This window comes from Myotis lucifugus, unplaced genomic scaffold (assembly GCF_000147115.1).
Source record: "Myotis lucifugus unplaced genomic scaffold, Myoluc2.0 scaffold_5, whole genome shotgun sequence".
Taxonomy (NCBI): Eukaryota; Metazoa; Chordata; class Mammalia; order Chiroptera; family Vespertilionidae; genus Myotis; species Myotis lucifugus.
This window is the reverse complement of record NW_005871053.1, coordinates 11422076-11439563: the sequence shown is the minus strand read 5'-3', so window position 1 is coordinate 11439563 and position 17488 is coordinate 11422076. Positions and strand designations below refer to the sequence as shown.

Genomic DNA, 17488 nt, shown 5'->3' with positions numbered 1-17488 from the left:
AGAACCCCTACTCATTCTTTCCTTAAATGTACTCTGGGAGAAGTGGGGCACTAGTTGGCAAAGAAAAGGGGCAGCAAGGAAGGGAGAGTGAGGGGACAGAGGAAGTGAGAAGCGGCAGGACTATATCTGCTTAAATGGCGGGTGCTCACGTGCTCATATATGGGAGTTACTGTGGCTCTGGCTGCTGGAACGTGAAATCTCTTTGGCAATGGCCCATCATTCTTTGTATTATAAAAATTCCCGGGATTGGTGCAGTTACTATGGAAAACAGTATGGAGGTTCCTAAAAAAAAAAGAAAAAAAAATAGAACTTAAGACTTAGCAATTCAACTTCTGGGTATTTATCCGAAGAAATTAAAAAAGAAATGTGCATCCTGATGTTCATTGCAGCATTATTTACAATAGCCACGATATGCAAGTAACTAAATGCCCATTAGTAAGGTGAATGGATAAAGAAGATGTGGTATATGGATATAATAGAACGTTACTCGGCCATAAAAAAGAATGAAATCTGATCATCTGTGACAACCTGGATGGACCAAGAGAGTACTATGCCAAGCAAAATAAGTCAGACAGAAAAAGACAAATGCCGTATGATTTCTCTTATATATGGAATCTAAAAAACAAAGTAAACAAACAAAATTGAAACAAACTTATAGATCAGAGAACAAACTGATAGTTGCCAGATGGGAGGGGGTTGGGGGCTGGGTGAAAAAAGTGAAGGGATGAAGTACGAATTGGCAGTTACAAAATAGTCACGAGATGTAAAGCACAGCCTAGGAAATATAGTCAATATATCGTAATAACTATGAATGAGGCCAGGTGGGTGCTAGACTTATGGGGGGGGTGTCATTTTGTAAATTATATAAATGTCTAACCACTATGCTGCACACCTGAAACTAATCTAATATTGAATGTCAAATGACAAATAAAAACAAAACAACAAAAAGAACCCGAGGAGGTGCCTCAGTTGGGAGGGTAGTGGCAGAGCCATTGACCTTGCTCCCGATTTGGCCACATCCCAGCTGTATGACTCTAAACAAGTCACCCCTCCCCCCAGGACCTCAGTCTCCTCCTCTGTGAAATAAGGGGTTGAATGAATGAATTCTAAGGTCCCCTCCAGCATCCACCTCCGGTGGGGAAGCTGCTGGCGCAGGGAGAGCAGTGGGATTATCCTGGGCCTCCAAGCAAATGTGCTCCTTCAGAGTTTTTTGAGTACGAAGGACAAACGTAAACATTTGGGCACATTGATTTACCTTTCACAGGGGAATTCCGTGGGTATTGTTCTTGAGTTTGAGAACGAGGCTTACCATATGGTTAAGTATAAGTGACACGCTCCCAGGGCTTCAGGGAATTTACGTGCAAAAATCAGTGTTGTGTGCTGCCTCACCCCCAGTTCCAGTCCCGCTCTGCCCTCCATTAGCCGTGTGGGAAGTTGGTGTTGTGGGACCGTACTCTGTGTTTTTAATTCGAAGCTTGTTTGGTTTCTTTAAAGGCATAAGCTGACTGTTACAATCCTGAGAAAAGTTTGTAGAACACCATATTTTATTTTAATTAGAGACCTTTCTGAATTTCATAACAGTATAATTTAAATTATTTCTGATGATTTAGTATACAACATATAGACTTAATTCTAGCCTTAAGTTGAGTTTTATGAAAGAACCAACCCCCGCCGCCATTAATTTCAGTTATATTAGTCCACATCCCCTTTGCAAAAACATTCAAACAAATCTCAAATATATCCTCTCTCGAGGTTAGATTTCATCCAAAGGAAGATACTTCATTGGTTTATTCAGTATCTCAGCTTGTAATGCTTTAAAGATGTTTGTATGTAAAACTGATGAATAATATTTGCCATTGGAATACTATATTTATAACTGCAATTCTAATTCCAGAGAAGTTCTATTTTAGACGTCTTTATCATTAATAACATTTATCAATTATGCTTCATGAATTATATAAACAAAATTAAGAATCCTATTTGCCTTCCTGCCTTTCAGCCATCTTATTTGACAGTTTGTGGATTGTATTTTTGGGCTCAAGGTCAGCCAAGGAGTAATAGCTTTAGGTCTATTTGCCTATCCTCTTTTGAAAGCTGAATTTAGCTCTTGACATAACAGCATTTTGACTGTGTACTGAGTGAAATTTTAATTTTGGCCTTTGATTATTTTGGATCACATGATCAATTCTAAGAAGGTGAAGAATTAGAACATATAAGGCAAACCTAATTGCATTTTTAATGACATTTTAAAACATTAGTGAAAAAATGAAATAGTCTGCATAACAATATTGTTTTAAAAAATATATTTTATTGATTTTTTTACAGAGAGGAAGGGAGAGAGATAGAGAGTTAGAAACATCGATGAGAGAGAAACATCGATCAGCTGCCTCCTGCACATCTCCTACTGGGGATGTGCCCGAAACCCAGGTACATGCCCTTGACCGGAATCGAACTCTGGGACCTTTCAGTCCACAGGCCGACGCTCTATCCACTGAGCCAAACCGGTTTTGGCTATTGTTTTTAAGTTTAGTAATTTATTTATTCTAAGAGCAAAACATATTTTTCCTTATGGTAGATGGTGCTATTATAATATTATTTGCTTGAAAGTATTGATTAAAATCATATTATTAAAAGAGATTTCATCTCAGTGGTTCTTTGATATATAACTTGATAAATGGCTCCAGTTAAATAACTTGTTAGGGAAAACTAGGTTTTCTGATGCCAGAGAACATGTGTTGACTGTTTTTTTAAAAATCCCCTTCACATCCAGTCTAACAAAGATGATCTTCTCAGATAACGAAGACCTTGAGATGAGGAGGGACTGTTCTCTCAGGCTCATATAAGCCCAAATCTTTCTGCAAGAGGTAGAGGGCGAATCTCACCCCTATCTTGGGAGCTTTATCATAAGCCCTGCCCTTGGCCTAGGCTGAAATGACATTGTAACCATGTGGCATTTCATGGGATCAGGGGGACCTGAGAAAGTGAAAGTACTACCCCTATTAGCCTTACGCTTCCAGTAGGAAAGGATATAGTTCTGAAGGGAATTTCTTTCATTTTCTTGCGTGAATCTCACGGGAACCTAATTTTATAATCAAGACACCACCTTTAACCTGCCAATTTGTTGATGAAGAATCCCATCAGCCAACAAATGACCCTGGAGGAGGGAAACACATCCTTGAAAGTTAAGGCAAACTTTCCCATACTTATTTATATTTTCAAGACAAAACCCACAAAGTTTGCTCTTTTATTATAGAAATAATTCATGCTTTCTGTAGACATTTTAGAAAATGCAAAGAGGTTCAAAGTAGCAAGTAAAAAAAATAGATATTACTGATACAGCAATGGCCCATTGTCATCTACTACTAACATTTTGGAGCCATTTGGGTAAGCAACATTGTCATAGACAGTGTGTCAGACAAGGCCCTGGAGAGAGGGTTGCTCGGTTTGCATGGAAAGAAGAGGTACAGGAAGACTAAATAATTTGCTAAAGTTACCCAGTGAGGGGGTGGCTAAACCAAAACAAAGATGCCTGGCTCTGGGATTTGCTCACAGCAGCCAGAGATGCAAATCTTTTTACAGGGGAAGAGCTACTGACAGTTGTTCTTTCGCTGCCTCTCCCAGCTGGTGGCTGAGGAAAGGGCCAACCGGCCTCCACAGAACTCACCTGGCCATGCCCCAGGTGGTGGGGAGATGGTATGTGTCTAAGCCAGCAGTTCTCAACCTGTGGGTCGCGACCCCTTTGGTGGTCGAACCACCCTTTCACAGGGGTCGCCTAAGACCATCCTGCATATCAGATATTTACATTACGATTCATAACAGTAGCAACATTACAGTTATGAAGTAGCAACGAAAATAATGTTATGGTTGGGTCACAACATGAGGAACTGTATCTAAAGGGCCAGAAGGTTGAGAACCACTGGCAGTTGTGTTATCAAGTTGTGGGTGCAGTTCCACCTCACAAACTCCTTCGGGAGAGGGAGGAATGTGCTCCCTCTGTGGGGCAGGAAGGAGGGACTGGGGCAGGTTTAGAAAGTTCGGAATTTTGGGACTTGTTATTCTGAAGAAGGCTACAGAGAACTGCCCTGCAATCAAAGAAAGTTGACCGAGACTCTTGGCTCCAAAGACAGTAGAACTAACCTGTTACTGAAAACTTATTGCCCTCCGTCCCCTCCAGAAGGAAAAGTTTTTGGCAGCCAAGGTGGCATTGATCGACATGTGGGAGGCTCAAGCCCACCTCTGGGTAAAATAGCTATTGGCATGGGCACTGGAGCTGCTTGTGCATAGGGATTGCTAGTAATCGAGCATCAGTGCTTCCAGTCTTCCTACACTGAGCAGCAGGGAGTATACGTGTACCTAGAAAAGCCAGACACTCATATTTCAAGGTAGGAACTGCACATGCTCCATTAATCGGCATCCAAACAATTGCTGTCGCTGGAGCTCATCTTCCTTAGCGGAGGCATTATCACAGCAACCAGCATCTCTTCACAGACCTTAAGAACGTCTACCAAATATTGCTAATAAAACCCCCTCTAGATTCCAGTCATCTAGTTAATACTCAGAACCATCTACTGTTTACTCTAGCTAATGTGCATGGAGAGGTTAGCCTTTCAGTGTGAGATACAATACCAGAATGATTTATTTGGAAATCATGAGGTCATAGAATATTAGACTGGAAGAGATAGTAGAGATTATTCATTCCTACCTTGTGACTTTATACAGCCAGAAAGTAAGGTCCCTATAACCAATGAAGGGACTTAGCTAAGGCATCCAGCTGGTAAATAATGGAGTTCAGACTTTTTTTATTTGAATCCAAAGATTTTTTCAACATAGCTTCTCTGATGAGGACTGAAAGTTGATGTGGACATAATCTTTACCCTGGGTTACGTCTGTTTACTTCAGGGGTCATTTTGATGAGCTCATCAAGGCTCTGGCCCCTCTAAAACAGAAGAAATGATGAGGTTAATGATAGATTAACATCAAATAGGTAAAATTATTCATTAAAACTCAGAAACAGCCCAGCCAGCATGGCTCAGTGGTTGAGCGTTAACCTATAAACCAGGAGGTCACTGCTCGATTCCCAGTCAGGGCACATGCCTGGGTTGCAGGCTCCACCCCTAGTAGGGGCTGTGCAGGAGGCAGCCAATCAATGATTCTCTCTCATCACTGATGTTTCCATTTCTCTCTTTCTCCCTTCCTCTCTGAAGTCAATAAAAATATATTTAATAACAAATTCAGAAACAGTGTAAACCTTACTGATATGCCAAAGACTGTTAAAGGTGACTCTGCAGAAGCATGTAGGGGTTTATATGTCTCTGAAACTCACTGAGATCATAAGACAGTATTTTCATCTTGGTGCCATTTGGCCACTAGCGATACACTATAGCGGGACTCGGTCTCTATTTTGATTCATTTACTGTATGCTTTTAGCCTTTGCAAGGTACACTAAACATTTTATCACAGTCTATATACACATCTTATGGAACATTCTAGAAAATACATCCTCTTCATATCAACCTCCAACATGCTGTGGACTTTAAATTCAACTTTGGAGAATCTGTACTTTGTGAATTGACATGTACTAGGTTTTCTATTCACCACACTGGATTAAGATAAATACACCAGTTTGATCAAGTCCTGATATACAACCTGGTATCTGCTTCTGGTACTTATATTAATGTATTAAAACTACACATTTTGACTAATTATGTTGGCAGCCAACAATAGAAAGGTTAAAATCTACAGAGTTCTGAAATGTAAAATACATTTACTGTAATACAAACTCTAGGTAGTCACTGGAAACATGTCAGTATTTTATTATTACCCTTTAGTACATTCTGCTTCTGATCTTAACGGAATTTTGTTTTTCTTAGTGTATCTACATGTGGGCGGGGGGGAGGGGGTGGACACTGAGGCCATATTAGCACAAGTGATTTTTTTCTGTACTTGGATAAGGGTAGAGCTCAGGCCCAGTTTGAACTTGTTATACTGCCTATCAAACTGACTTTTCTGTTTTTGTAAATGGCACCAACATTTCCCTGGTCACCCAGGATCAAAATATCAGTGTTTCTTGGTGTGTCTCTTCCCCTAAATTCCCATACTAAAGCCTTCTCCACGTCCTGCAACTCTTCCCTTGAACTCTCTTACACACCTATTTTATCATCTCTATTCATTCCACTGCAACCAACATCTTTATACTTCTCAGACTGAAGCAAAGGCTCAAGGTGAAGGAGAGTATGCACTTGCCTTGGGCATGGCTGCTCTTTGGGGTGGTGGAGGTGAGGTGTGAGAAGAGAGATAGTTTGAGTCCTGAACCTGTGTCCCTGCCATCTAAACCTATCTCTCTCCGTCCCTTTAATATGACTTAGAGAACCTGGGAAACCATTGCCCTACTCTCTCCTTTTCTTAATGGAGCCTCATAACAACTGAATCAGAGAGCTCTTTGAGAGGTCCCCTTCTTGTGGGGGCAAGGGAACCAAAGACCAATCAGTCATCTGTACATTCCTAATTCAGCTTTATTTTACCTAGAGATGAGAATGCTGAGCTAAGGAGAACGAGATCACTTTTCCCCCTAAATAAGTCATTGACTTTGGTGTTGGATTGATAGGGAATCCAATCCCAGGGTGTGTTGACCTTCAATGCATCCTCTTAGAGTGCTTCTTTAAATCTCATCACACATGTTTACTCCTGATAAGAACTAATCCTGAAGGAGAGACTCCCGCAGGGAAGATGGAGTTTATGTAATAGAACTCTAAAAAAAGCCTAGTTAGTTTGGTCAAAATATGAGTGCAGAAGCTGATAATTAGACCGTTCCTTGAACAGAATCTTCATTATTTATAGCACTTATCATATTATGATTTGCTTACTTGCCTCTCCTCTGCCTGGATTCAAATTCTGTCCCTGACAATGACTAGCAGTGGGCTCTGGGTGAGCTATTTAACTGTGTTATTTATTCCTCAGTTTCTACACCTGCACCTACCTCACAGAATGATTATGAAGATTAAAGTAAGGGTGCATTTAGCTTTCTCTTCCTAGGACCTAATACTATGCCCATCTCCCAGATACTCAATAAGTTATTTGTAAATTATTTTACTGGTGAAATTTTCTATAAACTTCTTTGGAAGACTGAGCTTAAAGAAATTTTCTGTCACACTACAAAGCTGAGTTTTGGGAAGAGAATTTGGCCAAAGGATACTTTTCTATTTATCAGACTGAGCTGAAGATAGTGTCTATCTGTAAAGAGAAGTTGAAACCAAATAAATGTTTTGAATATTTTATGACAGCACTTGAGAAACCTTAGGCTATCTCCATTCCCACATTAGGATGGATTCTTGGAATTGTCTCCTGTGTCCCATCTAAAGTGGCTGGGAGCTGATTTGAATTTCTTCCCGGAAGTCATGAACTTTGGTAGTAGACACTCTTCATTGTCTTGCTTAATCTACAGTAGTGTCCCTCTAATAGCCCAAGCATTTGGAGCCCGTATCCTGTATTGGACATGCTAGTATACACTGTCTTAGGACTTTTTTTGTTGCCATTTAATTATTATAGGTTCACTTGACATTTCAGTTGGCCGTAGCTCTTGTAGAGGAAGAATAGAGTCTTATTTCTCTTTCCCTCACAAAAATGTATTAAAATGCTCAACTATTTGCTGGTTGATATGTCTACAATTATGTTTGTCCCTCACATTTGGAAATGTCATTGCTGAAAGGAACGGTGTTGGATAGCCTTTTCTGGAGATCTTTAAAAATAGTGTACTTTCTCACATGATTGGGTGATGGAAGTGAGGCCTTCAGGGGCAATGAAATAGTCTCTGCTCCTGAAATTGGGATTATTTGAACTTTAGCTTGAATGCATGTTTGAAAATAATGTGTTATAAGTAGGACAGGAGATTCTATGTCAGGATAATCTCTTCAGAGGGTGGGGCTGAGGTCAGACCAAGGATATGGATACAAGGAGAAACATTCTTCAATTCAGAAACCAGAAGGAAGTGTAGAGAGCAATTATGGGAGGAAGGATACCTGGTCTCAGGCAAGATGGTAGGCACATTTGCTGGCTTTGCAAGTCCAGTTAAGTGGGTCTGGCAGAGAGCAGGTGTACTAGTTTCTGTCACTTCCATAACAGTGTCACACACTTAGTGGCTCAAAACAACACACATTTATTCTCAAGGTCATTTGGCTACAATGAAATCTCCATCTGGATGTCTCGTAGGCATCTCAAACTTAGTATGTCCCCAATGGAGAGCCTGCTTTTCAACCCAAACCTGCTTTTCCTACTGTCTCCCCATCTCATTAAATACCAATTCCATTCTGAAATTGCCCAGGTCAAACACTCTTGCCTCTTCCTCAACTTGTCTTTCTTATAAGTCAGCAAATCTGATGGGCTCTACCTTTAAAATTACATAATCAAAATCTGATTATTTTTCACTGCCTCCAGTTTGGATTCCTGCAGTAGCACTTTAAACTGGTTTTGCTTCTCCTCATGTCCCATTTTCATGTATCCTCTGCACAGCAGCGAGCGTGCTCCTGCTAACATGTACGCCAGATCTGTCACTCTGCTCCCCAGTTGGCTCACTTTGCTCAGTCACAGCCAAAGACCTCATGGCCTAAGAGGGCAGGTAGGCCCATCTCACTGCCCCTCTCCCTGGTGCTTATCTATCTCATAAGCTATTTGGACCAGTTCATCATCAGGAACTCAAAGTTTCCCACCTGCCCATAGCCCTGGGCCATCCTTGGTCATGAAGGCAGATTTCAGGTCAGATGGGGCACCTGTCCTCCATATCCTCTGGCTCACTCTGCCTTCTCACAACCTCAATGTGGTAGCCACCAGAGTCTGCATGGAGGGGCTTTTTCTGTCTGACTTAAAAAAATGATAGAAAGAGATTCCCTGCAAGGTTCCATTGGGGAACAAAGCAATGATAAGCATTTTCTGGTTCTGCTGTTCTTGTACCCAGTCAGGCCGTAACTGAAGTGGCAGCTGCTGCTGAAATGCAAATCAGTTGTGGGGGTTTGAAGAGGGGACAGAACTTCTTAGAAAAGGGAATGGGAGGGAGCGGTTCCTATTGTATGTTAACTACATCCACCTTCCAACATTTTTCTGCTCCACTGGCCACTTCTGGGGATTTTGTGCAGGAGGCAAGCACCTTTGAGAATGAGTGTTGTTTGCTGTTGATTCAGCAGCTGGAATGAGGTGAAGGATGCAGACAAAGCCTTTCCTTAAAGCAGTGGTTCTCAACCTTCCTAATGCTGTGACCCTTTAATACAGTTCCTCATGTTATGGTGACCCCCAATTTCATTGTTACAAATTGAACATAATTAAAGCATAATGATTAATCACAAAAACAATATGTAATTATATATGTGTTTTCCGATGGTCTTAGGCGACCCCTGTGAAAGGGTCGTTCGACCCCCAAAGAGGTTGTGACCCACAGGTTGAGAACCGCTGCCTTAAAGGATGTCAGGGCAGATGCAGTGAGGTATTCACCCTTGTGCCTCCTCTTGCACTGTTCTTGGCACCTAGAGGGTTTCAATGCATGCTTATGGAACTGAACTGACACATTTAAAAAAGTTAATGACTAATCCCACTTCTAGGAATATATCTCAAGAAACCAGTAACACCAATCAGAAAGGATATATGCACCCCTATGTTTATAGCAGCACAATTCACCATAGCTAAGATCTGGAAACATCCTAAGTGCCCATCAGCAGATGAGTGGATTAAAAAACTTTGGCACATCTACACAATGGAATACTACGCTGCTGTAAAAAAGAAAGAACTCTTACCATTTGCAGTAGCATGGATGGAACTGGAGAGCATTATGCTAAGCGAAATAAGCCAGTCGGAGAAAGATAAATATCACATGATCTCACTTATTTGTGAAATATAATGAACAACACAAACTGATGAACAAAAACAGATCCAGAGACAGAGAAGCATCGATCAGACTGTCAAACCTCAGAGGGAAGGGAGGGAAGTCAGGGGAGGGGAAGGGGTTAAGAGATCAACCAAAGGACTTGTATGCATGCATATAAGCATGACCAGTGGACACAGAAACTAGGGGTTTGAGGGTATGTGCTGGGGGTGGGAGTGGCCTGGGAGAGGTCAATGGGGGGGAAAGGAGACATATGTGATACTTTAAACAATAAATTTTTTTTAAAAAGTTGATGACCATATCAGATGATAAATCAGTCACACACACACATAAGACCTAGAACACACACATGTTGTTATTACTGGAATTCAATGTCAGCATAGCCAAGGGAACTGAGAAGGGACTAAGATCGGCCAAGGGCTTTTTAGGACATCTGAGGTGGTAGTGGGGTTGATGTGTTGTGTCCTGCTTTTGTCTGATAGGTTATCGCTTGTGAACAGCAGTATGACTCTTCCTATGACGCTCGCTGTGACGTCTGGTCCTTGGGGATTACAGCTATTGAACTGGGGGATGGAGACCCTCCCCTCTTTGACATGCATCCTGTGAAAACGCTCTTTAAAATTCCAAGGTAGGACACACGATGGCGCTCTTGGCTCATAAGTTCTTTGTGAAAGCGGCTGTTAGCGGGGATAATAGATCATAAACAATTTCTTTCCAAATCTGTGAAAGCCTCACTGTAAAATGTACAGTACTTCTTTGTGTGTGTGTGGGGGAGGGGGGGACAAGTGGAGAGGAACAAAGTTAGAGAACGTCCCTGAAAGATAACATATCTCATGGAATAATGGGACTTTGTTGTAACAATTGCGTGTTTTCAGTATGCACTCCAATTTTTGAGACGTTCATTTTTGGTGCTTTGCATGAGAAGACTACAAATGCAATATTGGGTTAAGTAATCTAAGTATTGTGTTTTGTTTTTAATTATATAATTATATATGTTTGTTCGTTTTTAATTTGAATCTTTCTCGAGTACTCAGGAAAATTTGGGGATGAATAAAAATGTGTATCCTATTTTTGTATTTACTCAGACCAACACTAAACAATATTTTTAAAAATGTTACATCAGTCATATGACTGTCTTTCCATCCCTTAATTTCTGCCTCAATGGGAAATTGTGCTGAAAGAGGTCAGTTTGGTGTTAAATGCCGGTGTATTTCCCATTGTGTGTATTCACTGAGGGTTTGTACAAGAGGTTTGGTTGTTTGTCTTCCATCAGAATCCAGCCACGCTCAGCCAGCTGCAGAAGCTAAAAGGGAGCTCCTTCCCAGCCAGGTTGCAGGCTGAGAGCTTTGTACCGTTCGTTCACATTTCTCTTTCAGGGGAAAGCTCTGGGCCGGCTGGGAGCCTTCAACCATTTGGCTAATACAAGTGTTAACCTTTCCTATCTGCACAATCATGCAGCTATCACAGCCTTGAAAAATTTCTCCCGATTGCAATTTGCATTTCTGATTAGGTCTATTTATATGCAGATGAGGCTCTGTGGTGTTCATCATTGTAATGCTATGTTGTCTACCTAATCCAGATGTGAACAACCATTATTCCAAAGATGGTTCCCCACTCAAGACAGGGTTGATCTTTTTGCTTTTTCCAAAGTACAACAACAGGTCCTGGGGATTAGAAGGGCAGACGAAATTAATGGCTTTTAAAATTAATAGTCTCCTGGGGGAACAAGTCTGCTGAAGGTTTAAAAGGATGTGAAATGCACGACCACACAACAGCATTGTATACATAATAAGTCAGAAAATAGAAGCAGTGTCTGGGATGACTTGTGTGTGTGCTTTGATATTTGACAAATGGTTTACTCTTCATCATTTATTTAATGTGGCTACACAGTTTCCCAAATATCACAATTAAGGTGTGGCTTCTGATTAGCAAAATATATATATGTACTTTTTGTAAGAGGTCATCGACTTGGGTATATTTTTTCTTTTTTAGTATGTATTTGTGTACAGACCAACTATATTTCAGACGGTGATAAATGTGAGGCAGACGGTGATAAATGTGAGGCAGCGTAGATGTGTGTGTGTGTGTGTGTGTGTGTGTGTGTATACTATCTTAATTCTGAGTGCTAAAAATGTATCCTTTCCTCAGACAAGCTCTTTGATGGAGAGTGGAGAAATAAACACAGCTTTTAAATAGGCACTCAAGTTATTTGCCTGTGTGTTTCCTGAGAACCTCAGTCTCTGTCTATCATTCCCTCTCTGTCGTTTCTTTCCTGAAGGAGAAAAGCAAAGGACAATCACAAAAATCCTTGGAATCCGTTTGGCTTCAGAATCTTTTCTTCCTATTTGGTTCTGAGTGTTTTCAGGGTTCTGTAATTCCTTCCCATTGAACAGTGAAGTTTGCTTCTGAGGACTCTGGGTCCCGGAGACTGTGTGTGGCTTCTCCTCTGGCCTTCCTCACTCACCTCTTCTCTATAAAACCCTTTCCGTACTGGAATGAATTACCAAGTGAGGGAAGGAAAGAAAACCTTCCCGAGACAGGTAGGAAGTGACTTTCACGAGTTACGAAGGACTGGGGAGTTAATGAAGTGCTGGCTGCATGTGAGGTGGGAGCCTCAGATGTCGATGAAGCAGGTGATTACGCAGGTTCCCTGGGCACTGTCTGGAAATAGGAAGCGAGGCCTGCCTGGATGTGGTTGATTCGTTGGCACACGGGTCTCCTTGCTCTTCCCCTCTCTGCCTCCACCCACCTTCTCCTTTCCTTTGACCTTCACATTAGAAGATGACACATGGAGTGATTGTGACCTGACTTTGAAATCCTGTGGGACTCGCAGTCTTTCCTACGTTGCACACACGCAGAAATTATCTTCTGATTGGCAGAGCGTCTGCTATTTACTGAACCTGTCAGCATGTGTCATCTTGGCTAATGCCTTTGCTCCAAAAAAGTCACCTCTTTCCGGCAGTTGCTGCTCTGGCTGCTGGTATTTTTCTCCGGGAGTTATAAGACAGGAAAAGAATGAAACAGTTTTTCTGGATGTCCATGGCTTTGACAACATCCTCTCCTGAGGACTCCTTTAAAATTCCAGTCTTAGAAGGATCTTGCAGATGACCTGGATGTATTTTTCTCTTAAAAAGTAGATCTGTTTCATAGATTGCAAGAACCCATAGAGTTAGGAGAAATGTATAGTTACATTGGTTCCTTGGCAACCAGGTATCTTTTGTAAGTTGGAGTCTTTGTCTAATGACCTTCTCGATCACTACAGGTGGGGACCCAGAAGGCAGTGGGGACCAGTGTGGGTATGTTAATTGGACAAGGACTGAGAGCTGTGTTTCCTGCCTGTTCATTCTTGGCCAGATAGTGGCCAGCTCTGCCTAGGGTCTTGCTGCATGTTGAGTATTTCCACTTCATTCCTGTGTGAAGATGCAGAATGCTTTCAAGATCCCCAGCAGAAATGTCCTTGGCTGGAATGGTCCATGATTTCCCCTCCTAAAGAGAAGTTTCCCTGCAGTACATGATTTGAGAAAAAGAGACCTCGTAATAAATAATAAATACCAACTCACATTTGGGCTTTTTTTCCTCACCAAATTTAGGTTGTTCCAAACTGTGTCCGCCAAAGCAACATACCATAAACTTGGTGGCTTAAAACTACAGAAATGTATTCTCTCCCATTCTAGAGGTCAGAATTCCAATCAAGAAGCTGCCAGAGCCACGCTCCCTCTGAAAGCTCTTGGGGGGAATTCCTCCTTGCCCCTTCCAGGTCTGGTGGCTTCTGGTGTTCCTTGGTTTGTCGCAGCATAACTCCAATCCCTGCTACATTTTCATGTGGCCTCCTTCCATGTCGCTCTGTGTCTTCTGTTCTGTCTTGTCCAATAAGGACACTTGTCATTGGATTTAGGGCCCATCCTAATCCAGGATGAACTCATCTTGAGATCCTTGTCATAATTACATCTGCAAAAACCCTTATTCAAAATGAGGACACGTCCCGAGTGGGCATATTTCTTGGAGGCTACACAGTTCAACTCACTATCCCAACCAGCTTTAATGTTTACCAGCTTCTCTGAGAAACTAATTTGGGTACAAAGTGTGAGATAATTAGCCAAATGATGATGTAAAAATAATACTAGCTTAGATTTATCAAGTGCTTTCTATGGCAGGCACAGTGCTATGTGTTTAAAAATATAAATGCATTCAGTGCTCACAGTACCTTGTGAGGTTGATTCTATCACCACCCTTTTTCTAGAGGAGAAAACTGGAAGCCCAAGGAGGAAGCCCCTGGTCATGCACCTCTAGGGGAAAAATGATGCAAGTCTGAGAAGCGGGATTCCAAGGCCCACATGTTTTGCAACCAGATTGAAAAATTAAAGCCTTCCCTTAAGTTATATTTATTTATTAATGAATTGTGAATTGAGCAACAAGGGGACTGGACTGTATAGAAATGAATAGCAATGTAAGCCTTTAAGAAGCTGACAGTCCAGCATCCTTCTCCCTGCCTCCAATTTTAAATAGACACTGTAAACCTGAGAGTTAGAATTGTATTAACATCAGCAATTGTGTCAGTTAAGGAACTGAAGGATAGAAATCAAGAGTATTATCATAGGTGCACACAGGCCCGCCTTTGCTCATTGATTTATGACCCTTAAACCAGAAATCCCTCCCTTTCCAGACTCCCCTTAAGCAACCACCTTCAGTTCTTCACTTAGAACACTTAAGACAAGTGTTTGAACTGAAAAATCATAGAGCATGTGTTCTATAAAAGCAGAGAGGAATTCCATGTTATCATTGTTGGTACCCAGAGGTGTTTGTCCCATCCTACCCTCCTTGCAAAACCTGCACCTGCCAGGTCAGGGCCATTTCTGGCAAAGCCAGCACCGCTTCCCCCTTCACCTTCCTTTTACTTTCTCAGTGGGAAAAGCTCACTTTGGTTCTCTGGTAAATGGAAATCTGCTTCTGGCTCCAAGGTTGGAATGCTTTTCTCATGGAAACTATATTAAGGGATGATTTAGGAGGAGGCTCTATAGAAGTGATGGCGAACCTATGACACGCGAATTCATTTTTTTGGTTGATTTTTCTTTGTTAAATGGCATTTAAATATATAAAATAAATATCAAAAATATAAATCTTTGTTTTACTATGGTTGCAAATATCAAAAAATTTCTATATGCGACACGGCACCAGAGTTAAGTTAGGGTTTTTCAAAATGCTGACACGCCGAGCTCAAAAGGTTCGCCATCACTTCTCTACAGCAAACACCTAAAGTTCTCACGTGGGGTACCGTATTAGACTCTTGTAGCCCCTCAGAGTCTTGTGGTTGAATCTGAGGGCTTAGCCTATCTCTGGAACTTTATGCTTATGTGGGGGGAGGGGGGAAATGCTTTCCAAGCTCTAAACTACCCATTTACCAAAGTGCTTCGAAACACAATCTACTGGGAAGGTGGGCAGGCCTGTGCCCTCTAACCTGGTCATCACCCTGAACCGGGCTTAGGTGGAGTGCCTGAATTACAAGATGAAGAAGACGGGTTTTTCTCTCAAGGAGAACATAGCTTTACTGTCTCTTCCCCCATCCAATAGCAAAGGTATAAGAGGTATAAGGAGGAGGACTATAAAAGAAGTGGGTGGCAGGGCTCAGAAAGGAGGAATCATCACTTGAAACATGAATCATCACTTGAAACATTGGGAGTCTATATGAAAGGTTTCTTCAGGGACTCTTGTTCTGAAACAGAATCCTTGGGTTGAATTTTCATCTAATTTCTCCTGAATGTCTATCATTTTTTAAGGTAAAGATTCCTTTCATTCTGACTTTTCTAATTCACAAACCAAATTGTTCCTACATGGGAAGCCTGCTCCTCAGCTGAGGGAGGATGCAGAGGCAGCAGGGAGCCCTGAGTCACCAGTAATTGTCTTACTATTACAGAATTGTCACAGGACATTTTCCCCTAGGGCTGTGAAATATACGGAAAAGAAATTAAAACTAAACTATTGTTGTTAAAGTGTAATGAGTGAGGGGGGTGGTGTTTAATGGCACAGGAAGGCCGGATTTGCCCCGGAGAATTCTGGTTTCTCTTCACCAACCTAGGTCACTTAGCTATTGGCCTTTTGAGTAACAAACCCTCCCAATCCCAGCTTCACTCATAAAGCAAGACGAGCTAGAAGAATTAGCATCATTCAGCATATACTGAGTGCCTAACAGCAAAATGAAAAAAAAAGTTTTGCAATGCTCTAAAAGAAAAACAATCCAGCATTCTTCTCCCTTTCCTTTGGGAAATTTCTAGTGGAATTTAATGGATTGTGGTCCCTATTCCTCAGGATGTCTCAGGGGTGCCTCCTCCCCCTGGGGTATCCTTTCCATTTCCTTGGGAACACAGTAGCTGGAGGCAGTTGGCAGAAACGCCCCAGAAGGTTTTCACTCTGTGGAACATGTTTCCAAACTCTTTTAATTTGAGTTGAGCAGCTGGGGCGGTTAGTTCCTGTGGAGGTACAGCTTGCTGCCCCCCTGAGTCCTGGCAGGCAGGGAGAGTTTAGCTTTTTAAGCTTTAACTTGGGGATCAGGTGGCAAAGCAGGAGCATGCCTTCAGGACTTCTAGTCCCGTCCATCCGTGCTGAGTAAGAAGCCCACCCCGAGAGAAGGGAAAGGCCAGAGGAGCCGTGTTGACTTACGGCACTATCGGTGCTTTCCCCTCATTACCCCGATTTCAATATTTTGGCACAACTCATTTTGGCTAATTCCAACTTGGCTCCTAAATGATGGAGAGGTGGGCAAAGAGGGTACGCAAGGAAACAGAGCTCAAAATAGTGCCAAAGGGTTGGAGGCACCCTAGTTTCCTCTTGATGCCAGAGAAAACTAGGGAATAAAGGTGAGGAACAGTTATAAACTGCCTTCATGGGTTGGCATGGTGGTAGGGCAGGGCAGCACAAGGATGAAGAGAGATAAAGTGGTTGGAGGAAGGCTCTTCACAGCTGGAACTGTCCATTCCTGGAGAATCAGATGAAGCCAGTCATCAGAAAGGAAATATAGTGCAGTAGTGTTTGTATTAGTTCTCTACTGGTATGTAGTAAACCACCCCCAAATATAGTTGCTTAAAACAGCGATCACTTATTATGTCTCATGAGTCTGTGGCTCTGGGCTGGGCTTGCTCGTGTATCTGTGGTCAGCTAGGGATGTGGCTAGGGACCAGCTGGTCTAGGATGGCCTTGATGAGGATGGCTTGGCTCTGCTCCATGTGGTTTCACATCCTCCAGCAGGCTAGCCAGGGCTAGTCTCACATTGGTGACAGGTTCCAAGCATAGAGGCAGGAAGAGGTGTACAGTTGGACCATTTTTGCAGTTTGTTAACCACAGTGTTCTACAGTCAGCCTGCATGGGTTCAGACGTGAGCACCACTCACACCTTCAAGCTGCATGAACTTGACCACGTTGCTTAATGTCTTTGGACCCGTTTCCTCCTCTGTAAACTGGAGATATGGATATTATCAGCCTCATAGAGTTGTTGTGAGCAATTAATGGAAAGTGCTCAGAACAGTACAGATTAAGCATTCGGCTTTTGCCGGGTGTTACCAAAGAACAAATCTCAAGGGTATATTTCTAATGTAAAGGGTTTGCTTTTCCCTGTACCTCAAGAAGTAAAAAT

General features: G+C 42.1%; 1 protein-coding gene across 1 annotated transcript in view; it reads left to right on the top strand.

The window, feature by feature from the left end:
• MYO3B (myosin IIIB) overlaps positions 1–17488 on the top strand; it is a 357063-nt gene that overhangs the window by 29773 nt on the left and 309802 nt on the right. The window contains exon 8 of the mRNA XM_023743517.1: positions 10348–10493. Coding sequence (XP_023599285.1) covers positions 10348–10493 — 146 coding nt within the window. The remainder of the gene's footprint in view (positions 1–10347; positions 10494–17488) is intronic.